General features: G+C 43.9%; 1 protein-coding gene and 2 pseudogenes across 2 annotated transcripts; 2 read left to right on the top strand and 1 right to left on the bottom strand.

The window, feature by feature from the left end:
• Positions 1-9,244, top strand: part of LOC123487926 — a 33,050-nt pseudogene extending 23,806 nt beyond the window's left edge.
• LOC121578871 (protein BCCIP homolog) lies at positions 9,245-14,828 on the bottom strand. Its single transcript, XM_041893197.2, has 6 exons — positions 14,636-14,828; positions 14,100-14,255; positions 13,804-13,896; positions 13,145-13,332; positions 11,068-11,236; positions 9,245-9,853 (listed from the first exon to the last, which is right to left on the bottom strand). Exons 1-6 carry the CDS (start codon positions 14,774-14,776, stop codon positions 9,683-9,685), a joined length of 918 nt encoding a protein of 305 aa, XP_041749131.1. The 5' UTR covers positions 14,777-14,828; the 3' UTR covers positions 9,245-9,682.
• A 717-nt stretch (positions 14,829-15,545) lies between these two features.
• LOC123481002 lies at positions 15,546-25,611 on the top strand (annotated as a pseudogene). Its single transcript, XR_006659909.1, has 10 exons — positions 15,546-15,641; positions 15,785-15,868; positions 17,306-17,389; positions 18,553-18,649; positions 18,842-18,916; positions 22,927-23,000; positions 24,305-24,388; positions 24,527-24,612; positions 24,906-25,004; positions 25,127-25,611. The product of XR_006659909.1 is annotated as a uroporphyrinogen-III synthase-like (transcript).
• Positions 25,612-25,661: the final 50 nt, after the last annotated feature.

Here is a 25,661-nt window from a genome sequence, read left to right as displayed (position 1 = left end):
ATTATCTATGATGTAAAGGATGATCTACTTCCCATCCAGATCTTCTCTCTGTATTATCTATGATGTAAAGGATGATCTACTTCCCATCCAGATCTTCTCTCTGTATTATCTATGATGTAAAGGATGATCTACTTCCCATCCAGATCTTCTCTCTGTATTATCTATGATGTAAAGGATGATCTACTTCCCATCCAGATCTTCTCTCTGTATTATCTATGATGTAAAGGATGATCTACTTCCCATCCAGATCTTCTCTCTTTATTATCTATGATGTAAAGGATGATCTACTTCCCATCCAGATCTTCTCTCTTTATTATCTATGATGTAAAGTATGATCTACTTCCCATCCAGATCTTCTCTCTGTATTATCTATGATGTAAAGGATGATCTACTTCCCATCCAGATCTTCTCTCTGTATTATCTATGATGTAAAGTATGATCTACTTCCCATCCAGATCTTCTCTCTGTATTATCTATGATGTAAAGGATGATCTACTTCCCATCCAGATCTTCTCTCTGTATTATCTATGATGTAAAGGATGATCTACTTCCCATCCAGATCTTCTCTCTGTATTATCTATGATGTAAAGGATGATCTACTTCCCATCCAGATCTTCTCTCTGTATTATCTATGATGTAAAGGATGATCTACTTCCCATCCAGATCTTCTCTCTGTATTATCTATGATGTAAAGGATGATCTACTTCCCATCCAGATCTTCTCTCTGTATTATCTATGATGTAAAGGATGATCTACTTCCCATCCAGATCTTCTCTCTTTATTATCTATGATGTAAAGGATGATCTACTTCCCATCCAGATCTTCTCTCTTTATTATCTATGATGTAAAGTATGATCTACTTCCCATCCAGATCTTCTCTCTGTATTATCTATGATGTAAAGGATGATCTACTTCCCATCCAGATCTTCTCTCTGTATTATCTATGATGTAAAGTATGATCTACTTCCCATCCAGATCTTCTCTCTGTATTATCTATGATGTAAAGGATGATCTACTTCCCATCCAGATCTTCTCTCTGTATTATCTATGATGTAAAGTATGATCTACTTCCCATCCAGATCTTCTCTCTGTATTATCTATGATGTAAAGTATGATCTACTTCCCATCCAGATCTTCTCTCTGTATTATCTATGATGTAAAGTATGATCTACTTCCCATCCAGATCTTCTCTCTGTATTATCTATGATGTAAAGGATGATCTACTTCCCATCCAGATCCTGAGGGTCTGATGCAGGCACTAGAGGAACTGGATTACCTTGCGGCATTGGACGACGATGGGAACCTATCAGAGATCGGGATCATTATCTCTGAGTTGCCATTGGACGCTCAGATGGCCAAGGCTCTGCTGGCGTCCTGTGAGTTTGATTGTGTGAGCGAGGTGGTGACCATCGCAGCTATGCTGTCAGGTATGTAGCTTACACTCGTACAACCTTTTTGGCCCATTTATTCATTCAGGGTGGATCGCACCAACGTTGATTAACTCTTAACATGGGTTTAATCAAGGTTTTTTCTAGTAATGTTGTTGCACCGAACTTTAAACCTAGTTTTTAAACTAAGCGTAGTTCAATCAAATCCTTCTTCTACACTATGTTTTTATTTTATTTTGAATTCAAACCAAGATCAAATGTAATGTTGTTGCTCCATTGTTTTAAAAACTAATTTAAATGTAGATTTGGGATTCAATCTAAACTGTGGCTTATCATGTTTGTAAAACTCAACTAGCCAGCTAAATCATTTGACAGAAAAGTGCAATTAATTTCATCTTTAGCCTGAAGTGAAAAGTCACTTTGCTGGCTAGCTAGCAATAACAAGTGCTGATTTGTTTCCATAGAATTACAACATATTGCTATGGGGAATCCATTAAGACACGTGTCACTGATCATAGTTTAGTGATTTAACCTTAGATTAACTAACTCAGTCTTAAAATTAAGTGGTGCAACACATCTCTGATGAATTATAAACCTAGATTTAGAAAGTCTAGATTAGGTCTAATCTAAGATTGATTTAAACCATGTTGGTGCAACACACCCCCAGTGTCTTGTAAAGGAGGAAACCCTCACACTTATGTTTACATCCATAAAGCCTTTATAACCTCTACATAAGACATTATAATATGCATCATAAGCAGTCTTAACCATTATGAACAACTACATCGGCATCTCTGACCTTTGAATGTATAATCTGCCAGACAGTATTTTGTATTTTTTTTAACCTTTATTTAACCAAGCAAGTCAGTTAAGAACAAATGCTTATTTACAATGACGGCCTACACCGGCCAAATCCGGACGACGCTGGGCCAATTGTGCGCCGCCCTATGGGACTCCCAATTACGGCCGGTTGTGGTCTAAGGCACTATGCAATGCTAGCAGTGCTAGCTGTGCCACTAGAGATCCTGGTTCGAATCCAGGCTCTGTCGTAGCCGGCCGCGACCGGGAGACCCATGGGGCGGGGCACAATTGGCCCAGCGTCGTCCAGGGTAGGGGAGGGAATGGCTGGCAGGGATGCAGCTCAGTTGGTAGAGCATGGCGTTTGCAACGCCAGGGTTGTGGGTTCGATTCCCACGGGGGGCCAGTATGAATAATTTTTTTATTTTATTTTTAAATGTATGCACTCACTAACTGTAAGTTGCTCTGGATAAGAGCGTCTGCTAAATGACTAAAAATGTAAATGTAAAATGAATCGAACCAGGGGGTCTGTAGTGACACCTCAAGCACTGAGATGCAGTGCCTTAGACCACTGCGCCACTCGGGAGTATGATCTGCCATATGGACATAGTCTAGTCTCTGAGCATTTGCAGTTGTAGCCTAGACGGCTGCTATTTCTCCCACCCAGACAATGAGCCAGAAGGTACTATACGGGGAGAGTAGCTTGGTCAAACAACGCTAACCCTGTTGATATGTCTGTTTTAGCACCAATGCTAACCTCCCTATTGATTCTCTTGTCTGTCTGCGTTAGTGCCAATGCTAACGTTTATTGATTCTCTGTCTGCGTTAGTGCCAATGCTAACCTCGCCATTGATTCCCTATCTGCGTTAGCGCCAGTGCTATCCTCCCTATTGATTCTCTGTCTGCGTTAGTGTCAATGCTAACCACCCTATTGATTCTGTCTGTCTGCGTTAGCGCCAATGCTAACCACCCTATTGATTCTGTCTGTCTGCGTTAGCGCCAATGCTAACCACCCTATTGATTCTGTCTGTCTGCGTTAGCGCCAATGCTAACCACCCTATTGATTCTGTCTGTCTGCGTTAGCGCCAAGCTGCTTCCTGGAGCCACCTGTTGGCAGGGCCCAAGAGGCACAACAGTGTCACAGAAAGTTCCAGCACCCTGAGGGAGACCACTTCACCCTCATCAACATCTACAATGCCTTCAAGTACAGCCAGAGAGAGACATGTAAGTCAGTCACATCACTTCAAATACAGTCAGAGAGAGACATGTAAGTTAGTTACTTAAAATACAGCCAGAGAGGGAGAGAGACAGTCAGTCACATCCACTGAGCTCAAAAAAGCGTCACATTGTGAATACTTGCCTTCGGAAAGTATTCAGACCCCTTGACTTTTTCCAAATTTTGTTAGGTTACAGCCTTATTCTAAAATTGATTAAATTGTTTTTTTTTTCCCTCCTCAATCTACACATAATACCCCATAATGACAAAGCAAAAACAGGTTTTTAGAAATGTTTGATAATTTATTACAAATAAAAAACTTAAATATCACATTTACATACAGTGCATTCGGAAGGTTTTCAGACCCCTTGACTTTTTCCACATTTTATTACGTTAAAGCCTTATTCTAAAATGGATCAAATCAAATAAATTCCTCATCAATCTACACACAATACCCCATAATGACAAAGCGAAAACAAGCTTTCAGAATATTTTGTATAAAAAATTAAAAACAGAAATACCTTATTTACATAAGTATTCAGACCCTTTGCTATGAGACTTGAAATTGAGCTCGGTTGCATCCTGTTTCCATTGATCATTCTTGAGATGTTTCTACAACTTGATTGGAGTCCACCTGTGGTAAATTCAATTGATTGGACACGATTTGGAAAGGCACACACCTGTCTATATAAGGTCCCACAGATGACAGTGCATGTCAGAGCAAAAACCAAGCCATGAGGTCGAAGGAATTGTCCGTAGAGCTCTGAGACAGGATTGTGTCGGGCACAGATCTGGGGAAGGGTACCAAAAAATGTCTGCAGCATTGAAGGTCCCCAAAAACACAGTGGCCTCCATCATTCTTAAATGGAAGAAGTTTGGAACCACCAAGACTCTTCCTAGAGCTGGCCGCCCAGCCAAACTGAGCAATCGAGGGAGAAGATCCTTGGTCAGGGAGGTGACCAAGAACCCGATGGTCACTCTGACAGAGCTCCAGAGTTCCTCTGTGGTGATGGGAGAACCTTCCAGAAGGACAACTATCTCTGCAGCACTCCACCAATCAGGCCTTGATGGTAGAGTGGCCAGACGGAAGCCACTCCTCAGTAAAAGGCACATGACAGCCCGCTTGGAGTTTGCCAAAAGGCACCTAAAGGACTCTCAGACCATGAGAAACAAGATTCTCTGGTCTGATGAAACCAAGATTGAACTCTTTGGCCTGAATGCAAAGCGTCACGTCTGGAGGAAACCTGGCACCATCCCTACGGTGAAGCATGGTGGTGGCAGCATCATGCTGTGGGAATGTTTTTCAACTGCAGGGACTGGGAGACTAGTCAGGATCAAGGGAAAAATGAACGGAGCAAAGTATAGAGAGATCCTTTATGAAAACCTGCTCCAGAGCACTCAGTACCTCAGACTGGGGCGAAGGTTCACCTTCCAACAGGACAACGACCCTAAGCACACAGCCAAGACAACACAGGAGTGGCTTCGGGACAAATCCTGGAGTGGCCCAGCCAGAGCTTGACTTGAACCCAATCGAACATCTCTGGAGAGACCTGAAAATAGCTGTGCAGCGACGCTCCCCATCCAACCTGACAGAGCTTGAGAGGATCTGCAGAGAAGAATGGGAGAAACTCCCCAAATACAGGTGTGCCAAGCTTGTAGCGTCATACCCAAGAAGACTCGAGGCTGTAATCGCTGCTAAATGTGTTTCAACAAAGTACTGAGTAAATGGTCTGAATACTTATGTAAATGTAATATTTCCGTTTTTTTATTTTTCATAAATTTGCTAAAAATTCTACAAACCTGTTTTTACTTTGTCATTATGGGGTATTGTGTGTAGATTGATGAGGGATAAAAAACTATTTAATCAATTTTAGAAGAAGGCTGTAAAGTAAGAAAATGTGGTAAAGTCAAGGTGTCTGAATACTTTCCGAATGCACTGTATGCATATATATGTATGTATAAACGGAATTGTATTCTATTTGAGTCAGTTGTATTCTATTTGATTCTATTGTATTCTATTTGATTCAATTGTATTCTATTTGATTCAATTGTATTCTATTTGATTCAATTGTATTCTATTTGATTCTATTCTCTTCTCCTCACTTGTATCTGAATCTTTCTTCCTGTTGTGATGTTATTCCCTCAGACTTCAGTGTAGAGAAGTGGTGTCAGGACTGCCACCTAAACCACAGTGCCCTTCAGACGGCAGACTCCATCAGGTCAGAGCTGACTGACATCCTGAAGAGAATAGAGCTGCCAATCTCTGAGACGTCCTTCGGGACCAAGACCAACACACTCAACGTCAAGAGAGCTCTGCTGGCAGGGTTCTTCATGCAGGTCGGTGGACAATGCAGACCGTGGTGCTAGTGTAAAGGACGTCCCACTGCTTGCTTAGCGTGTACCGTTTCCTCCTGATTCGACTCATACCGGGGTTCGAACCTAGATACTCATCTGCTACATTAGCAACACCAAGGTTCAACTCCCGAAAGGATCACATACACATTAAACATCTGAATGAACTCACTGTCCTGTACGGAAGTCACTTTCAATAAAGTCATTTGCTTAATGGCAAATATGAACTTCCTTTATCCCTGTTTTTAGATTGCCCTTGATGTGGATGGTTCAGGAAACTACTTCATGTTGACACACAGGCACATGGCTCAGGTCCACCCCGCCTCCAGCTATGGGTCCAAGGCACATCAATTGGGTTTGCCAGAGTGGGTGCTGTTCCACGAGTATACTCTCTCAGAAAACAACTGGATCCGGACAGTCTCTGAAATCTCCCCTGCAGTGTAAGTCAATGGCCCAAACCCTACTAAGGCTCTTTCTCAATGCATCTTTCCTTATTCCTCATATCCATTACTTATGTCCTCCTTTCTAACCTTCTCATCCAATGACCCCGAGGTCCCGCCCCCTCTAACCTTCTCATCCAATGACCCCGAGGTCCCTCCCCTCTAACCTTCTCATCCAATGACCCCGAGGTCCCTCCCCTCTAACCTTCTCATCCAATGACCCCGAGGTCCCGCCCCCTCTAACCTTCTCATCCAATGACCCCGAGGTCCCTCCCCTCTAACCTTCTCATCCAATGACCCCGAGGTCCCTCCCCTCTAACCTTCTCATCCAATGACCCCGAGGTCCCTCCCCTCTATCCTTCTCATCCAATGTCCCGAGGTCCCTCCCCTCTAACCTTCTCATCCAATGTCCTGAGGTCCCTCCCCTCTAACCTTCTCATCCAATGTCCTGAGGTCCCTCCCCTCTAACCTTCTCATCCAATGACGCCGAGGTCCCTCCCCCTCTAACCTTCTCATCCAATGTCCTGAGGTCCCTCCCCTCTAACCTTCTCATCCAATGACCCCGAGGTCCCTCCCCCTCTAACCTTCTCATCCAATGTCCTGAGGTCCCTCCCCTCTAACCTTCTCATCCAATGACCCCGAGGTCCCTCCCCCTCTAACCTTCTCATCCAATGTCCTGAGGTCCCTCCCCTCTAACCTTCTCATCCAATGTCCTGAGGTCCCTCCCCTCTAACCTTCTCATCCAATGCATTTTGAGAAGGGGGCGAGGAGAGGATACAAGGAATCAGGGAACAGGGAAAGAACCCTAGTCTCCATTCCATCAATGCTGCCTGATTTAGTCTGGTTCACTGGGCTCATAATGAATGTTATGTTCCCAACATAAAAACCAGACACTAACATGTAGCCAACATAAAAACTAGACACAAACATGTTTTTGACTCTAAAGTCAGATTTGTTTTTGATTTGAAATGGGTAATCCTGTATTACAAATCGGCGCCAAAGTAAATTAGAGACTTCACAACAAGACTTTTGGGTGTGGGTGTTTTGACACTACAAATGGCTAAGTAGATTACAGGAGTCAGTCTGCCTGTTGTGGGAATAGTCAAGTCTATAACAGAAGTGCAGTGTATTCTGTAAGGGCCGATTCCGACCCGAGTTAAAAAGGGTAAATGGAGAGGAATTCCCTTTCTATCCACCTTTCACTCTCTCTGTTTTCCCCCTGATAGAAATAACACCGTTCTCCATGCACTGTAATTTACAACTTGATAAGAGCTATTGATTTCCGCTAGGTAAATTAGTAATCAGTTTGGATAAGGTGATTGTAAATATAAATCACACACACACACATATATATATATATATATATATATTTGACCTTATAATCGCTGGAGACATATGAAACCAGTCATATCGCAGCACACTGAAGCGTATCAACTTTCCCACAGTTAAGTTTATGAAACGCTGTGCCATTTTACAGAATTTTAATTGTAAAGGCCTTTTAACTTGCGGGGATGGGTACTGTCGAATGTCTTAATTATAGGCGACCCCGACTTTGTCTGTTTCCTATTTCTATCATGTTAAATATGAACCACTATCAGTATGGACCGTCAGTATGCCTAATAACATCACATATTAACTGCCAGTTTACTGTTAGTTCCCTTCAGTTGGTATAGTCTAAATTATCATTCCATTGTCTCGTTTACCTTCATTTGCTTCCTGTGTAAACGTCGTCATGGCCGTGTGGTTGTTGCTGAGGATCATTAGTAACAGTTAATATAAAAAGACATGTAGGCTAATTAAACCGTTTGAACCCCGACGCATGGCGCAGTACTTGGCGGTGTCGTCACACAGTTCCATGGTTAGTGCAGGCAACAGACGAGGGAGTAGCCTACTATTGCACACTATTCTCCCTATTATAACTCTATGGACACTAATCTTCCAACTGCACCGTGGGTTGAAGAACTGAATGTGGCTATTTTCAGAATGAATCAAAGACGTCTAAATCAAGTTTTTTTTATTTCGTGTGTAAAGGCTCTCCAAACTGTGTTTATTTTTTATTTTTATGATTGATAAATACTTGGTGCTGAAACTGAGATTTAGACGTCTTTCTTTCATTGATCCCAAATATTCTGAATCCGTTCTCTCTACCTATTCTATTGAGTCTGTCGACAAAATGCTAACTAAAAAGGTACATCGTATTTAAAGGGATGGTTTAAGATAAATGTACTGAAAAACACTATTGAATAAAAACTCGACGAGAATCTGTTGGCCAGCAAGTGGGAGGGGTTTTCAGCTGTTGGAATGACATTTTATTCAGTGCGTGCAAGAGAACCACGCCCGCAAACCTCATTACGCACCTTCATAATGTAAGTCTGAATACCAACTACTGAGAAGTGCATAGGAAAGTCAGAATCGGGCCCTTACAAAAAAAAGTGTTCTATAATATTAGTTTTGTATTCTCTCTGTAGGTTCATTCAGACGGCCCCACAGTATTTCTTTTACAACCTGCCTCCTAGTGAGAGTAAAGACATACTACAGCACATCCTAGACGGGGACGGATCTGGACATAGTGAAGACAAGAAACGGACCCAGACAATCAACAGTAAAGTGGATAAGGACTGCAGTACACTGGCTCAGTCTTATGACAGATGTGTGCTACAGTGACCTCTGGTGGAGACCTTTTAGCACTGCACTAACCCTTTCTGAAATACAAATCATAGCGGATTAGATCAGTGGTTTTCAAACCCCTTCTCGGGGGACCCCCAGACGTTGTAGTAGTAGCTCTGAACCATCTCACCTGATTGACCTCGTGAAGGGCTTGATGATTAGATGACAGGTTGAATGAGGTGTGTTAGCTGTGGAATAGTTAAATACATGGAACAGTTGGGGGTCCAGAGAAGAGGTTGGAGAACCCCTGTGTTAGATCAACTGCCAAATGACTGACTTGCTGTACAGTATTCTTCATAATTCCGTCAAGTGGTAACTGCCTTTTGTAATTTGATATATTACATTACAGTAAATAAGTTAGTGCACCAATAAATGAATCCAGATAGTCAAATCAGTTTTAACTTAGTCCATCAGAACATCGGATATTCCTTCACAGAAAAATACACAATTTCGTTTTGGAATTGTCACTTGCCTGATATTGTGTAGAAATAGTTTGTACTGAGATGTTAATGTTCATACATCACTATGTTTATCTGAATCTGCAAATACAGTGCTTTGTACTGTGACCCATGTCTAAAGTGATTTATTTTAGTCAAAAGTACATTTATCTGAAAACTGCTAGATAAACCTCTGGGCTAAAGGGAACCATTACAACATAATAGCATTGACTTGACATTCTCAGCTAATCAAAAAAAGTATTCCATTGGTCCCCTTCCTTTCGATGTTTATATTGAACTTTACATAATAATCCAGAGGTGTTTAAAAATGATCAGTCTTGTGGTTTACCAGAGTTTATTCTGTATGTGTAGTAGTATGGTTGGTCACACGGTGAGGTATTCTTTGAGCTTGTCCATGATGGCTGACATCCTGTCTGCTGGGATGAGCATCACAGTACGCTGTGGCTTCATGGGGACGTCGTCGAAGGACCAGCGCCCGCTCAGAACAGAGTCCGTCTCGTCCTGCACCGAGTAGTGGAACTTCATGGTGGCTTGCTGTAGTGGGGACATTGGGGAAATGGAGAAATGGTTAAGGAAATGAAAGGACAATTAAGCCATTTAACTCACTCAACTGTAGATTGAGTCATAAAAACTAGGATTACTTGAGGAAGTTATGAGTAGTGGCCAGGGTCGGGGGGTGGAAATGCCAATTGTCTTCAATTGGGAAACTTTGGAATTTGCTTTACTTTCTGAATTGAAATTGAATTGACCCTAACCCTGACATATCCCTTATCCAGGTCTTGTGGTGCTCGCTGTGGAAGATGGCAAACGAGAAGGTTCCATCTTTTGGAAAAAAAAGAGCTTGTCCTCTCCCGTCTGGACTACTGCAACTCGCTGTTAGCTGGGCTCCCCGCTTGTGCCATCAAACCCCTGCAACTTATCCAGAACGCTGTAACCCCCCCTGGTTTTCAACCTTCCCAAGTTCTCCCATGTCACCCCCCTCCTCCGCACACTCCACTGGCTTCCAGTCGAAGCTCCCATCCACTACAAGACCATGGTGCTTACCTACGGAGCAGCAAGAGGAACTGCCCCTCCCTACCTTCAGGCTATGCTCAAACCCTACACCCCAACCCGAGCACTCCGTTCTGCCACCTCTGGTTTCTTGGCCCTATGGGAGGGCAGCTCTCGCTCAGCCCAGTCCAAGCTCTTCTCTGTGTGCAGCGACTCTGCTGTCCTAGCTTTTGGGGGAAGCTGCTTCCACCATTGGGGTGCCAATGGACAGCAGAGTCCCTGCACATCTTTCCAAAACATCTGAAACCCTACCTCTTCAAAGAGTACCTTAAATAAACCCCCCCCCCACGGCAGGGTCCTAGTGGTGACTGTTTACATTTTAGTCATTTAGCAGACGCTCTTATCCAGAGCGACTTACAGTTAAGTGAGTGCATACATTTTTCATACTGGCCCCCCGTGGGAAACGAACTCACAACCCTGGCGTTGCAAAGCGCCATGCTCTACCAACTGAGCTACACAGGACTACAGTCTGTTTAACAGTCTGATGGCCTGGAGATAGACGCTGTTTATCAGTCTCTGCGACCCAGCTTTGATGCACCTTTTACGGTCTCCTCCTTCTAGATGGTAGCAGGGTGAACAGGCCGTGGGGCTCAGGTCATTGATTTTCTTGGCCTTCCTTTGACACCGGGTGCTTTGGATAAAAGCGTCCGCTAAATGGCATATCATATTATTATACTTTAAAAGTTAGAAACATGTACCTCATAGAAGAACTCCTCCTCTGCGTTGATGAACATGAGCTGGTCTTTAGGCAATGCTCCTCTGGCAGGGATGGTCCTGGAGGGATCCTTATACGTCTTGCTGATCATCAGGATGTAATGACACTTCCCACTGGGCTTGTTGCTGCTCTGGGCTTCTGCCATCTCCTCCCTGGAACATTTAATCAATGATGTGCTCATGTTTTTCATAGTAGTGTACTGTGTGAAATGACACATAGCTCTTGGTCTTTCTTTCCATAGACAATACACACATGTAATTACTTTTAGCACAAAAAAAAAATATGTCAATGATTTTCAGAGTTTGTAATCCCAATGTTTATCTGGTGCAAAGTGACCCATATCTGAGACAAGCAGTTACATAATTGCAGGTCCATATTAATCACCATGATTAGAAGGGTTCATCTACATGGGCATACCCATAATGCATAGCAGGTGAGTGACAGTGAACACAATGGTACATCCCCTGAGCAACAGTACAGTAATCTGAGAGCTGTAGCTGTGTGGAGGGGCAGGGTGATCTGTGGGGGTTAGGGTTAGACAGAGACTCACTGGAGAGCGGTGTCTGTGGGGGGTAGGGTGCAGAGACAGTAACTGCTTGTGGAGGGGCAGGGTGATCTGTGCGGTTGGGTTAGACAGAGACTCACTGTAGCTGCTTGTGGAGGGGCAGGGTGATCTGTGGGGGTTAGGGTTTGACAGAGACTCACTGTAGCTGCTTGTGGAGGGGCAGGGTGATCTGTGGGGGTTAGGGTTAGACAGAGACTCACTGTAGCTGTTTGTGGAGGGGCAGGGTGATCTGTGGGGGTTAGGGTTAGACAGAGACTCACTGTAGCTGCTTGTGGAGGGGCAGGGTGATCTGTGGGGGTTAGGGTTAGACAGAGACTCACTGTAGCTGCTGTGGAGGGGCAGGGGTGATCTGTGGGGGTTAGGGTTAGACAGAGACTCACTGTAGCTGTGTGGAGGGGCAGGGTGATCTGTGGGGGTTAGGGTTAGACAGAGACTCACTGTAGCTGCTTGTGGAGGGGCAGGGTGATCTGTGGGGATTAGGGTTAGACAGAGACTCACTGTAGCTGCTTGTGGAGGGGCAGGGCGATCTGTGGGGGTTAGGGTTAGACAGAGACTCACTGTAGCTGTGTGGAGGGGCAGGGTGATCTGTGGGGGTTAGGGTTAGACAGAGACTCACTGTAGCTGTGTGGAGGGGCAGGGTGATCTGTGGGGGTTAGGGTTAGACAGAGACTCACTGTAGCTGTCTTGTGGAGGGGCAGGGTGATCTGTGGGGTTAGGTTAGACAGAGACTCGACTGTAGCTTAGCTTGCCAGTAACCGAAAGGTCACTGCCGTTCTAATCCCCACGGCCGACTAGGTGAAAAATCTGTCGATGTGAGCAAGGCGCTTAGCAAGGAACCCTAATTGCTCCTGTAAGTCGCTCTGGATAAGAGCGTCTGCTAAATGACAAAAAATAAAAATAAAAAATACTGTAGCTGTGTGGAGGGGCAGGGTGATCTGTGGGGGTTAGGGTTAGACAGAGACTCACTGTAGCTGTGTGGAGGGGCAGGGTGATCTGTAGGGGTTAGGGTTAGACAGAGACTCACTGTAGCTGTGTGGAGGGGCAGGGTGATCTGTGGGGGTTAGGGTTAGACAGAGACTCACTGTAGCTGTGTGGAGGGGCAGGGTGATCTGTGGGGGTTAGGGTTAGACAGAGACTCACTGTAGCTGCTTGTGGAGGGGCAGGGTGATCTGTGGGGGTTAGGGTTAGACAGAGACTCACTGTAGCTGTGTGGAGGGGCAGGGTGATCTGTGGGGGGTTAGGGTTAGACAGAGACTCACTGTAGCTGTGTGGAGGGGCAGGGTGATCTGTGGGGGTTAGGGTTAGACAGAGACTCACTGTAGCTGCTTGTGGAGGGGCAGGGTGATCTGTGGGGGTTAGGGTTAGACAGAGACTCACTGTAGCTGCTTGTGGAGGGGCAGGGTGATCTGTGGGGGTTAGGGTTAGACAGAGACTCACTGTAGCTGTGTGGAGGGGCAGGGTGATCTGTGGGGGTTAGGGTTAGACAGAGACTCACTGTAGCTGCTTGTGGAGGGGCAGGGCGATCTGTGGGGGCACGTTGATGAACCTCTCGCTGAGCAGCAGTCCTACAGGCTTACTGGTGTCGTTGAGGACCTTCTCCAGATCGTCTGCCACACTATGGGGACAACTCTTCTCACATTGGCCCAGGATCAGATCCTTCACCTCCTCCACACACTGGACACCCTGTGGACGAATCATAACACAGATATTAACATAGCACAATTTTTTTTACATTTAAGTCATTTAGCAGACGCTCTTATCCAGAGCGACTTACAGATAGATATATATATATATATATATATATATATTATTTTATTTTTTTACTGGCCCCCCGTGGGAATCGAACCCACAACCCTGGCGTTGCAAACGCCATGCTCAACCAACTGAGCTACATCCCTGCACCATAGACCTTATTCACGAGACTGCCATGATTGTTCAAAATGCAGGCTAGTGCAGTAGACAGGAAGAGGAAATAGGCTACTACATTGAAGTCTATGGAAAACAGATCATTCCTCAAGGTCGACCTTCAAATAACAGATTCAGACAGAGAGAGAAGAGTGAACGACATGTCTTTGGTCTCAACATCTCATTAGTTGAGTAAAAGTCAAGTTTAGTGATTTCATAGATAAAGGTTTAATATCTGACTGTACCTACCTTTCTCTCAGTGAGGTTGAGCATGCTGATGAAACCAAACACCTCATCAGCCGGATCCCCCTCATCATCACTGTCCTCTGGCACCTCTGCTTGCTGATAACAAAACATGCAAAGACATACATTACGCTACTGAATTCATATAAATTGTTCTCCATTGGATGTGGGGTTGGAAGAGAGCTTATGTGTGTAATCCTATTTCAGGTGTTTAATATTAATGCGTTGAATTGTATGATGCATGCATATTTAGTGATGGTCTGGTCTGGTGTGAATGGCGCAACACGTCTCGTTTTTCTTACCCTGATGACGCTTCCAATATGATTCTGCTGGATGAGGAGATCGGTCAACTCGGATGTATTTACATTGGCCTTCAGAAACAGCTGTTGCAGGAGTTTCTTGACACCATTGTAGTCATTGTGAGTAATAGTATGTGCCTCAAAGTCCACAATGACCTCCTGGAAACAAACAAAGGTTTTTAATACAAGTCCCGACTCCCGAGACAATGTTTTGGACTGGAGGGGGACTCGGAGCGAGTGCGCTAACGGTGGCTGCCAGGTTCAGTATCGATACAGGTATCGATTGTTTATCTAAACTACTCTTATGCTTTTAAGTGTGTGTACATGTCCATGCATTTCACTGTTTCGCTAGTTAAAACTCTGAAGTTATCGACTGGCTATGTTTAGCATGTCCCTAACATAGTTAACATTGTTAGCTAACTTGAAATGAACAACAGTTGTTTGCTAAAAATCTATCTAGCTAACCCCTCTAACGTTAGCCAGTGCTAGCTAGCCTGCTAGGCCAGGAATGTAGCCAGTTCGCTAGAGACATATCGTACTTCATTGATCTCCTCTTCTGATCCGCTGTCCTTCTCTCCTGAATCACAATCGTCTTCCAATCCCTCATCCGAGCTGTTATCCTCACTATCAGCTGGATTTTCTCCCATTCCAACTGCTCGTCTTTTCGCTGAAGAAGCCATGCTGCCAAAACAGAGACCACGCTTACGGCTTACGGGAAAGAACGGGGGCGGGGCAAGGGATTAAGTAGAGTTGGAGTACCGCGAAACTGAGACGCTGTAGAGGCCATATTGGATCAATTGCTGCATGCTTCGCTATGCTTGGAACGCATGTGTGGAGAACCACAATGGAGTCCTGTTTCTCACGCTGACAGCAATATGGAATAAACCATTTTGATGGAAAGGTATATAGCTCGTAAATGAATTATATTTGAAATATGTTAGAATATTGTTTAGTGAACTATTTTAGGAGAAAAAACAAACGATTACTTTCTCTAATTTTAACTGTAGTGATACAAATCATTGTTATGGCTCAAGTATTATCCTAACAAAACATGACTATTTTGTTGCCCCCTATTTCCTCGTTTTAGTAGTAGCCATGAAGCCAGCTGGAGGAAGAGCTCGAGGTACAGTATTTGTGTACATCCTATTTTTACGATTTCTGATAATTTTCAGTTGACTTGAAAACGTAAACTAGTTAGCTCAATAGTTAAGCATGATAAGTGTTGTGTGTGCAGTTGTTATTGTTTTGTGGTTGCGTCGCCTTGGCTCACAAGAAGTGACAGCTCCATATTTGAATTGCATTGCATAACGTAACAGCATTGCAAGTACATAAAACGTACAGTACTATAGTGCATGAGAGACCTGAGCTCTACAGCTGACTGAATAACACCGCGTGCCTCTAATTGATAAACGGTCCGGCAATGAAAACGGTTGATTCATGGCTCAACAGCATTGTTATCAGTAGGCAACATATGACATGCGCTGTACGCCCAGCTATGGTTACACCCCCCCTCCTCAACCTTCTGTTCTGAAGCTACTGCACAGGGTCAGTCGTTCAGTTTATACTCTTGCTAAATAGAGTAAATCTGCATTGAGTGGATTTTTTTGCCTTTACATTTACAGATTTCATCATTGACCGCTTTGCTGACAGTAACATTAAGTTGTATCCCTTCTTGTCTTATTCCACAGGGCTCTGAGTCATCTGTCAAAATGCATGTGCTGCTTCTGAAAGAACCAAGAGAGGGAGGTTCTGGACCAGATCCTTACATCAAGGTACAGTAGAGGAACATCTTTTGTATTGATATTTGCAGCTTGCACGTGCATTCTGTTCTGTTCTATTCAATTCTATTCTATTATACTCTACACCTATTATAATCCATTATATAACGGGTGGTTCTAATCCCGAATGCTGATTGGTTAAAACCGCATTCCAGCCGGTGTCTATTCCACAAGTTACCACCGGCTAAATCTATGACGTTAAAATGCCCTATTTACTCTGTTCCATCTGACTGCGCAATCCACTGTCTCATCAGCCCAGCCAGGCAATATATAAAATTGATCTCCACTATAAAAAGCATCTAGACATTATCTCACATTTCTTTTAGATTAACATTTAGTTTTCAACAGCGGAGATTTGAATAAACCTTGCTGTCTGTCGCTCCGACATTTGCAACATTGTTTCAATATTCAAATTCAATCTCCAGCTGTCCCACATTAATGAACTTGTTGGGTGTCGGGACGAGACAGAATCAGCTGGCATCATTTTTATGGATATATACTGTACAAACAGGTAAAACCAAACGAAATGCAGCTAGTTTGCAGTCTTTCAAGCTTCAGTTTGAAGTGATTGTGTTAGCTGTGTTGTTGGCTAGCTCCTCTGAACAACTGTGTCCTGACGAGAGAGCACATTTTCTATGCCAGGCGAAATCGCGCATCATTAGCTCATTTATTATAGACGTATCCAAATAAATGTCACTAGAAAACAGCTTAAACAAATGCAAATGCAGCTACTTTGCTGTTATTCTGGCTGCACTTTTTGACTTGACTGTAAGTTAGCCATAGTCGGCTAGCTAGCAAGCAAGGGATAAGAACGTTGCCAGCCAGTATGGCAATGGAACATTTAGAACGAGCGACTGGGTCACGTCCATAAATACAGAACAAAAAGACTGAACGACTGGGTCGCTGCTCTGGCAAACCGAACCGATAGAACGAACGACCAGCCGGCTTGGGTAGAGACCCTAGATTTGTGTCGGGACTATATCTTGTGGAAGGATGAAATAGTATGAATAAATTCATAAAAATAATGTTTTTAATGAAAATATGTGAATCATTATTTGAATATGTTGGTAACCCGTTGTATAAAAGTGATAATGCCCTCGAAGCCGGTGTTTGGAGGTTATATTGGCACAGTTTGCCAATAACAACACCCGTGCCAATATATAATAATATGCCATTTAGCAGACGCTTTTATCCAAAGCGACTTACAGTCATGTGTGCATAAATTTTTACGTATGGGTGGTCCCGGGGATCGAACCCACTACCCTGGCGTTACAAGCGCCATGCTCTACCAATTGAGCTACAGAGGACCACTCTGGAAATATCCTCCAAACACCGGCTTCGAGGGCATTATGACCTAATTGTATAATGGGTGACTGTGTCACAGTGAAATCAATTGATTGATTTACAGAGCTCTCAACTTTGTATTTACAGGCGCTGGCATCACATGGACACAAAGCAACCTTAATTCCTGTGCTGTCATTTACATTTGTATCCTTGAACACATTGTCAGACAAGGTGAATACCATTTAAATGTATCAAAGTATTAATTAAGATGGAAGTTGGGTAACACTTTACTTGACACCAAGCGTCATAACACGTTATGACACGGTCATAACCATGACCAGCTGACATAACTTGTCATAACCTGTCATAGTATGGTCATAACACTGTCATGACACATATATTTAGACCTATTGCGTTACTTTATGGCTGGTTATGACACCCACAGAACCTACCACACAAGGCAAAACATTCCGTTACACCATAGCCTACTGGTCAACAGTATGTTTATGTTCTGGCAAATTGTCTTTATAATTGCACACATTGATGTCAGACATGCACCTACCCCAATGCTCTATTGCTGATGACTGGGATGAATGCAGGAGCAGATTTCAGGAGCAGGATTTTTTTTGTTTTTTATACTGGCCCCCCGTGGGAATCGAACCCACAACCCTGGTGTTGCAAACGCCATGCTCTACCAACTGCGCTACATCCCTGCCGGCCATTCCCTCCCCTACCCTGGACGACGCTGGGCCAATTGTGCGCCGCCCCATGGGTCTCCCGGTCGCGGCCGGCTACGACAGAGCCTGGATGGTCATAATGCTTCTTGACAGTGTCATAAAGTGTATTTTCTGCAAGTTATTTAAAATATGATGAAAAAATACATGACTGTAAAGAATTCATCACAACAAAGAAACAAACTTTCAAATGAAAGGAAACGTCTTGGCAGCGAAAAACACATTGGAATAAATGTGGGTTTGACACTCTCTTATGTAGGTGTCAAAACCAGCCATAAAATATTGCAATATATTTAACAACAGGTGTATATATATATATATATATATATATATATATATATATATATATATATATATATATATATATATATATATATGGGTCATGACAGTGTTATGACCGTATTATGACATGGTTATGATGGCGTCATAATGTGTTATGACACTGGGTGTCAAGTAAAGTGTTACTGAAAGTTGTACTGTTTGGTTATGTTTACTAGTTCTTACACAGCTTCAAGTTGTACTGTTTGGTTATGTTTACTAGTTCTTACACAGCTTCGAGTTGTACTGTTTGGTTATGTTTACTAGTTCTTATACAGCTTCAAGTTGTACTGTTTGGTTATGTTTACTAGTTCTTACACAGCTTCGTCTGTACTGTTACAGCTGTTTCAGCCAGAACAACATGGTGGGATGGTTTTTACCAGTCCGAGGGCGGTGGAGGCAGTCAGGATGTGTCTGGAAGATGATGAAAGAAGGGAAGGTGACTAGATCTCATACGAAGTGTAAACGATGTACTGTAAATAGCTGCCTGTCGACAAATTGTCGTTGTTGGGGAAAGGATCGGCCTCTTGTGCCTAGCCTCGCGCGTTTTGAGACGGACAAAGTCAACGCACGTTAGTGTATGTAAGCTACTCGTTTTTTTAATTTCTGTGTACTTTTTTCCCCATTATAGAGTGGAACCGTGACATGAAAGACAAATGGAATGCCAAGTCCATCTATGTTGTTGGGAAGGCTACTGCAGCGGCAGGTGAGGAATTGATCACCACATGTGTAAACTTGCTGGCGTTCCACTTATCATTCAGTATGGAGTTCTTCCTTCATGTCTCTAAAGGGGTGTCTCTTCTTTGTTTCGCTCAGAGGATCTTGTCATAGGTCACTTAGAGGCCTAGTTATATATAATAATAATAATAATAATAATAGGGATATATACTGTACACTCAGTGGCCAATTTATTAGGTACACCCATCTAGTACCGGGTCGGACAACCCCTTTGCCTCCAGAACAGCCGGAATTCTTCGGGGCATGGAAACATTGCTCATTTGGTATGAAGGGACCTAACGTGTGCCAGGAAAACGTTCTCCACACCATTACACCACCCCCCACCAGCCTGTACCGTTGACACCAGGCAGGATGGGTCCATGGACTCATGCTGCTTACGCCAAATCCTGACTCTGCCATCAGCATGACGCAACAGGAACTGGGATTCATCGGACCAGGTGATGTTTTCCCCCCTCCTCCATTGTCCAGTGTTGGTAATGGCGTGCCCACTGGAGCCGCTTCTTCTAGTTTTTAGCTGATAGGAGTGGAACCAGGTGTGGTCGTCTGTAGGGCTGTGGTCATCTATAGGGCTGTGGTCGTCTGTAGAGCTGTGGTCATCTGTAGGGCTGTGGTCATCTGTAGGGCTGTGGTCATCTGTAGGGCTGTGGTCATCTGTAGGGCTGTGGTCATCTGTAGAGCTGTGGTCATCTGTAGGGCTGTGGTCATCTATAGGGCTGTGGTCATCTGTAGGGCTGTGGTCATCTGTAGGGCTGTGGTCATCTATAGGGCTGTGGTCATCTGTAGGGCTGTGGTCGTCTGTAGGGCTGTGGTCATCTGTAGGGCTGTGGTCATCTGTAGGGCTGTGGTCATCTATAGGGCTGTGGTCATCTATAGGGCTGTGGTCATCTGTAGGGCTGTGGTCATCTATAGGGCTGTGGTCATCTATAGGGCTGTGGTCATCTATAGGGCTGTGGTCATCTATAGGGCTGTGGTCATCTGTAGGGGCTGTGGTGATCTGTAGGGCTGTGGTTGTCTGTAGGGCTGTGGCTGAGCCTGTAGGGCCGTGGTCATCTATAGGGCTTTGGGTCATCTGTAGGGTGGGGCACGGCCTAGGTAGGGCTGTGGTCATCTGTAGGCTGGGGTCGTCTTGTAGGGCTGTGGGCTATCTGTAGGGTCTGTGGCCGCCTGTGGTGGGCTGTGGGCCGCCTGTAGGGCTGTGGTCATCTGTAGGGGCTGTGGTCATCTATAGGGCTGTGGTCGGCTACAGGCTTGGGTCATTTGGGCTGTGGAGTGGACAGTTATTGTCATGCAAAAGTCTGCCGGTTCTCACGGTAATTGACTGTTAATTAACATAAACACATTTAGCATCTCCAGGTCTCCATGCATACAAGCCACTGATGGACGACCTTTGGAACATCTACATAAAAAGAAAAGTCTAATAAATCCATTTAATATACACCATCACAATAAATCCATTATTTATATTTGTCAGTTCTAAAGAAACATTTATGATATGAAGAAAATGTATTTCAGAAGAGTTGGCCAACTGTATGTTAGTTATCTGGCTGTGCTCCATGCCATAGGCTGTAGGCTTGTTCATTTAGCTGACAAGATATGCCTATAAGTCCCGTGCCACTATATTATATGATTTTATAATAAGAAGAATATAATTGAACTTAGCTGAATAAAATAGAAAGGATTTAAAATGTCTTAGAAATCTAAAGATATCTGGGCTGCATGGTGATATATGGGCTGCATGGTGATATCTGGGCTGCATGGTGATATATGGGCTGCATGGTGATATATGGGCTGCATGGTGATATATGGGCTGCATGGTGATATATGGGCTGCATGGTGATATATGGGCTGCATGGTGATATCTGGGCTGCATGGTGATATCTGGGCTGCATGATGAACAGACGGGCTGTATGGTGATATATGGGCTGCGTGATATCTGGGCTGCATGGTGGATATCTGGCATGGCGATATTGGGCTGGGCATGGGTGATATCTGGGCTTCGATATATGGGCTGCATGGTGATATCTGGGCTGTATGTGGGTGATATATGGGCTGTATGGTGTATATATGGGCTGCATGGTGATATATGGGCTGCATGGTGATATATGGGCTGCATGGTGATATCTGGGCTGCATGGTGATATCTGGGCTGCATGATGCGACTAGAGGATATTGATGATTTGAGAAAGCAGCAAAAAAATAAAGCTTGCTCTGTTCCTTGCCTCAGACTGCACAGCTGTTCTCTCATCAAGTCATCAGACTATTCTCAATTGAATCTTGTCTTTACTAATATGTCAAAATTGTTTTAGATTTAGAATGGCCCATTTATCAAATGGACAGGAACAGGGGCAGGAGAAAAAAATACATGTAATCTGTGTTGACTGGAATAGCGAATGGAGGCGGCGCGCTTTCCCACCGGTCCGTTCTGTAGGTTACTGTGGTTTTATAGTGGAGCAGCTTAATACGAGCAGCTGGGAAATACATATAAGAACACTTATTTGACTCCACACATCGACCACTGTTTGAGGAGCACACTCTCACTGCCCCGACCAGGTGATATTCCGCCCAAACTCTGTATGCCATAGGCTCTCCAACCCTGTTCCTGCAGCTACCCATTGTTCATTTTTGAAACCCAAGTGAAATCTGCGGGGAAAATCGATAGTAACATGTTTTCACAACAAAACATCAGTATTTCACCAAACTGTTGGACAGCCCATCTGCGCGACTCCAGAAAGGAGTAAAGGAGAGAGAGGAAGAGATGGAAACTCGTGGAGGAACAGTCGCGTGGAATTTTACTGCGAGACCATGACTGCCAGTGTGGCACAAACGGTCAGTGCGTAACAGTCCTAGTCCTGCTGCAATGCTCATCTGTGACCGGGACCGACGAGTTGCGCGTTCCCAGACGCCGCTCTGCACACCACTGTTGAACTGCGCCGTTATTTGCCTGTTTGAGGCCCACGCGATAACTTGCACCATTCTTGACCTTCTATTCCCACCTCTCATCAACAAGTTGTTTTCTTTCGCACCACAGGACTGCTGCTGACTGGATGTTTTTTGTTTGTTGCACCATTGTCGGTAAACCCGAGGCACTGTCGTGCGGAAAAGCCCAGGAGGCCGGCCGCTTCGATCAACAGGCGCGCGGGCACCGACGTATCATACCACGCTAATGTCGCTAGCGACTTGTTTTGCCGATTCTAACGCCTCAAGGGAACCGCAACTGAATGCCTCGATGCCTGTCGGCCTGCTTTATATAGCAAGCTACGGCCACGTGACTCACTGTCTGTAGGGAGCGAACCATTTTCGTGTGGAACAGGGTGGTGAACCGAATAAACTGGGCAACTGAGTGTAATAAAAATAAAAAACTGTGACTACCACAGAGTGTGCCGCCAATGAGATGGTACTAGAGATAGTATGTGTGGCAGGCACCTGGATGTCACAGGAAGGTGTCAACTATGTGCCACCAGCCTGCATTCAGCTGGAAATGACTTTTTCCACAGTGATAGTTTACTGACATCTTGCTGCCTGTCTTTATAGAGGGCAGGTGGCAGGGTGCGACACTCTCTTGCAATCTGCCCTGTTCCCTTTACTCTGATTATTGGGAAGGAATAACAGGTTGTTCTGTTTTAACGCTTGAGCCTTTGAACTGTTACCTGCACCAAAACAGTTTGTAAGAATGTTTAGGGTGTTCATTCATGTGTAGCATAATGACAGAATTAATATTAAAAAATGTCCAGTTAATATATAACTACTCTGTGTTAATATAAACTACTACAGTTAATATCATAAACTATGTGTTATATCATAACTATACATGTAAATATCACCTACATGTGTTAACATAAACTACTACTGTTTAATATCATAAACTACTACATGTGTTAATATCATAACTACTACATGTATTAATGTCATTAGATAAAAAGTATGTTTCTGTTTGGTATTATATTTCAGTAAAAACCCAGTTGTCTGTTTTCTTCAATAGTGGAAAACCTAGGTTGGTCCCTCTGGGAGAGGACACTGGGACTGCAGATGTTCTCTCAAGCCTTATCATTGAACGTATGACACCATTTACCTTTCAAATGCATTCTAAAAACTACTTGAACATAAATATAAATGCAACATGTAAAGTGTTGGTCCCATGTTTCATGAGCTGAAACAAAAGATCAGAAACGTTCCATATGCACAAAAAGCTTATTTCTCTCAAATCTTTTTGCAGCCCTGTTAGTGAGCAAGCTCTCTTTGCCAAGATAACCCAGTTTTGTCACACAGCACAATGCCAAATATGTCTCAAGTTTTGAGGGAGCGTGCAATTGGCATGCTGACTGCAGGAATGTCCATCAGAGCTGTTGCCAGATAATTTAATGTTCATTTCTCTACCATAAGCCGCCTCTAGCGTCATTTTAGAGAATTTGGCAGTACGTCCAACCGGCCTCACAAGCTCATCTGCATGCTCGTCGTCCTTACCAGGGTCTTGACCTGACTGCAGTTCGGCGTTGTGACCGACTTCAGTGGGCAAATGCTCACCTTCGATGGCCACTGGCACGCTGGAGAAGTGTGCTCTTCATGGATGAATCCCGGTTTCAACTGTACCGGGCAGATGGCAGACAGCGTGTATGGTGTCGTGTGAGTGAGCAGTTTGCTGATGTCAATGTTGTGAACAGACTTCCCCTTGGTGGCTGTGGGGTTATGGTATGGGCAGGCATAAGCTATGGACAACGAACACAAATGCATTTTATGGATGGCAATTTGAATGCACAGAGATACCGTAACGAGATCCTGAGGCCCATTGTCGTGCCATTCATCCTCCTCCATCACCTCATGTTTCAGCATGATAATGCATGGCCCCATGTCGCAAGGATCTGTACACAATTCCTGGAAGCTGAAAATGTCCCAGTTCTTCCATGGCCTGCATATTTACCAGACATGTCACCCATTGAGCATGTTTGGGATGCTCTGGATCGACGTGTACGACAGCGTGTTCCAGTTCCCGCCAATATCCAGCAACTTCGCACAGACATTGAACAGGAGTGGGACAACATTCCTCAGGTCACAATCAACAGCCTGATCAACTCTATGTGAAGGAGATGTGTCGCGCTGCATGAGGCAAATGGTGGACACACCAGATACTGACTGTTTTCTGATTAACGCCCTACTTTTAAAGGTATCTGTGACCAACAGATGCATATGTGTATTCCCAGTCATGTGAAATCCATATTTTAGGGCCTGATGAATTTATTTCAATTGACTGATTTCCTTATATGAACTGTAACTCTGTAAAATCTTTGAAATTGTTGCATGTTGCGTTTATTTTTGTATTATATTGAGCTAGCTAACTAGGCCTACATTCTGGTTTGATATAGGAGAGGACACCAATATATTACCACTTCTCTTCCCCTGTGGTTCCATTAAAAGAGAAGTTTTGCCTACTGCTTTGAGGGAAAATGGTAAGTTTCCTCTATTACAACTTACTTCAATTCATTATAACTCATATTTTTTATACCCATGAATGCTGTACTATTTACAAGGTAGCACCTAATACCATACCGTCCATAGGTGACATTTATTTCATGTATTTTTTTTAGGAGTGCCTCTGGAGACACTAATGGTATATCAGACAGCTCAACATCCAGACCTGGAGAAGAACCTGAAGAACCATTTTACAGAGCAGGTACAGGAAGCATCAACAGCAGGACTTTCCCTCAAAACACTATCCCATATACGTTGTGATATTGTTATCACTCAGAAACAGTTATACACTAATACATTTTTAGTCATTTAGCAGACGCTCTTATCCAGAGCGACTTACAGTTAGTGAGTGCATACATATATTTCTTTCATTTTTTTTTTTCATTCTGGCCCCCCGTGGGAAACGAGCCCACAACCCTGGCGTTGCAAGCGCCATGCTCTACCAACCGAGCTACACGGGACTAATCATCATGGATGGGCTCTGTCCACATACAGGGTGTTCCAGCCAGCATTGCTTTCTTCAGCCCATCGGGAGTCAAGTTCTGCCTGGAAACTGTGAGAAGACTGTCAGGTGAACAACTTAACCAGATAAAGGTAAAAGTTTTCTAGTTTTTTTCAATGTAACTTTAAGTGACTATGGATATCTTCTTTGAGCTTGTGATGCTATACTGCCAATACAATTGAACTTAATGTTGTTGTGTTGTTTTGTCTTCCAGTTTGCAGCCATAGGACCCACCACAGCAGACGCCATGACAGCAGAGGGGCTATCGGTCAGCTGCTCAGCAGACAGACCTACAGCTGAGCACCTGGCCACAGGGATAGCGAAGGCTCTACAGTGACAGACAAGACAGACCACCAACCAACCTGGAAACTTGATCCGTCCCCGTCACTTTCTCATTCAGCCTCTGTGAAACGGATTGTGGTATTGCGTTCTTTGTGATCGCTTTATCTCTTTGAAGTATTTGCTATTATTTGTGGGGCTTTTTATGTCACGTTTTGATCCCGGTAACCATCTGTATATTTATTATATTGTAATATGTTGTTATGCACTGTGAGATATTGTAAGGCCTATTTGTTGACACTGAATGTATCAAATCATGCTCTTATACACGTGTGACAAGTATTGTATTGTGCCACAATTACATACTTTGAGAATTGAGCATGAGGAATTTAATTATTGAAAATAAATTGTGAACAATTAGTTCATGGCTCTGACAATATGTTTATAAATAGTAATTATTGATTTTATTT

This window comes from Coregonus clupeaformis, unplaced genomic scaffold, assembly GCF_020615455.1.
Source record: "Coregonus clupeaformis isolate EN_2021a unplaced genomic scaffold, ASM2061545v1 scaf1901, whole genome shotgun sequence".
NCBI lineage: Eukaryota > Metazoa > Chordata > Actinopteri > Salmoniformes > Salmonidae > Coregonus > Coregonus clupeaformis.
The sequence above is the reverse complement of the archived record's forward strand: the minus strand, read 5'-3'. Positions and strand labels throughout refer to the sequence as shown.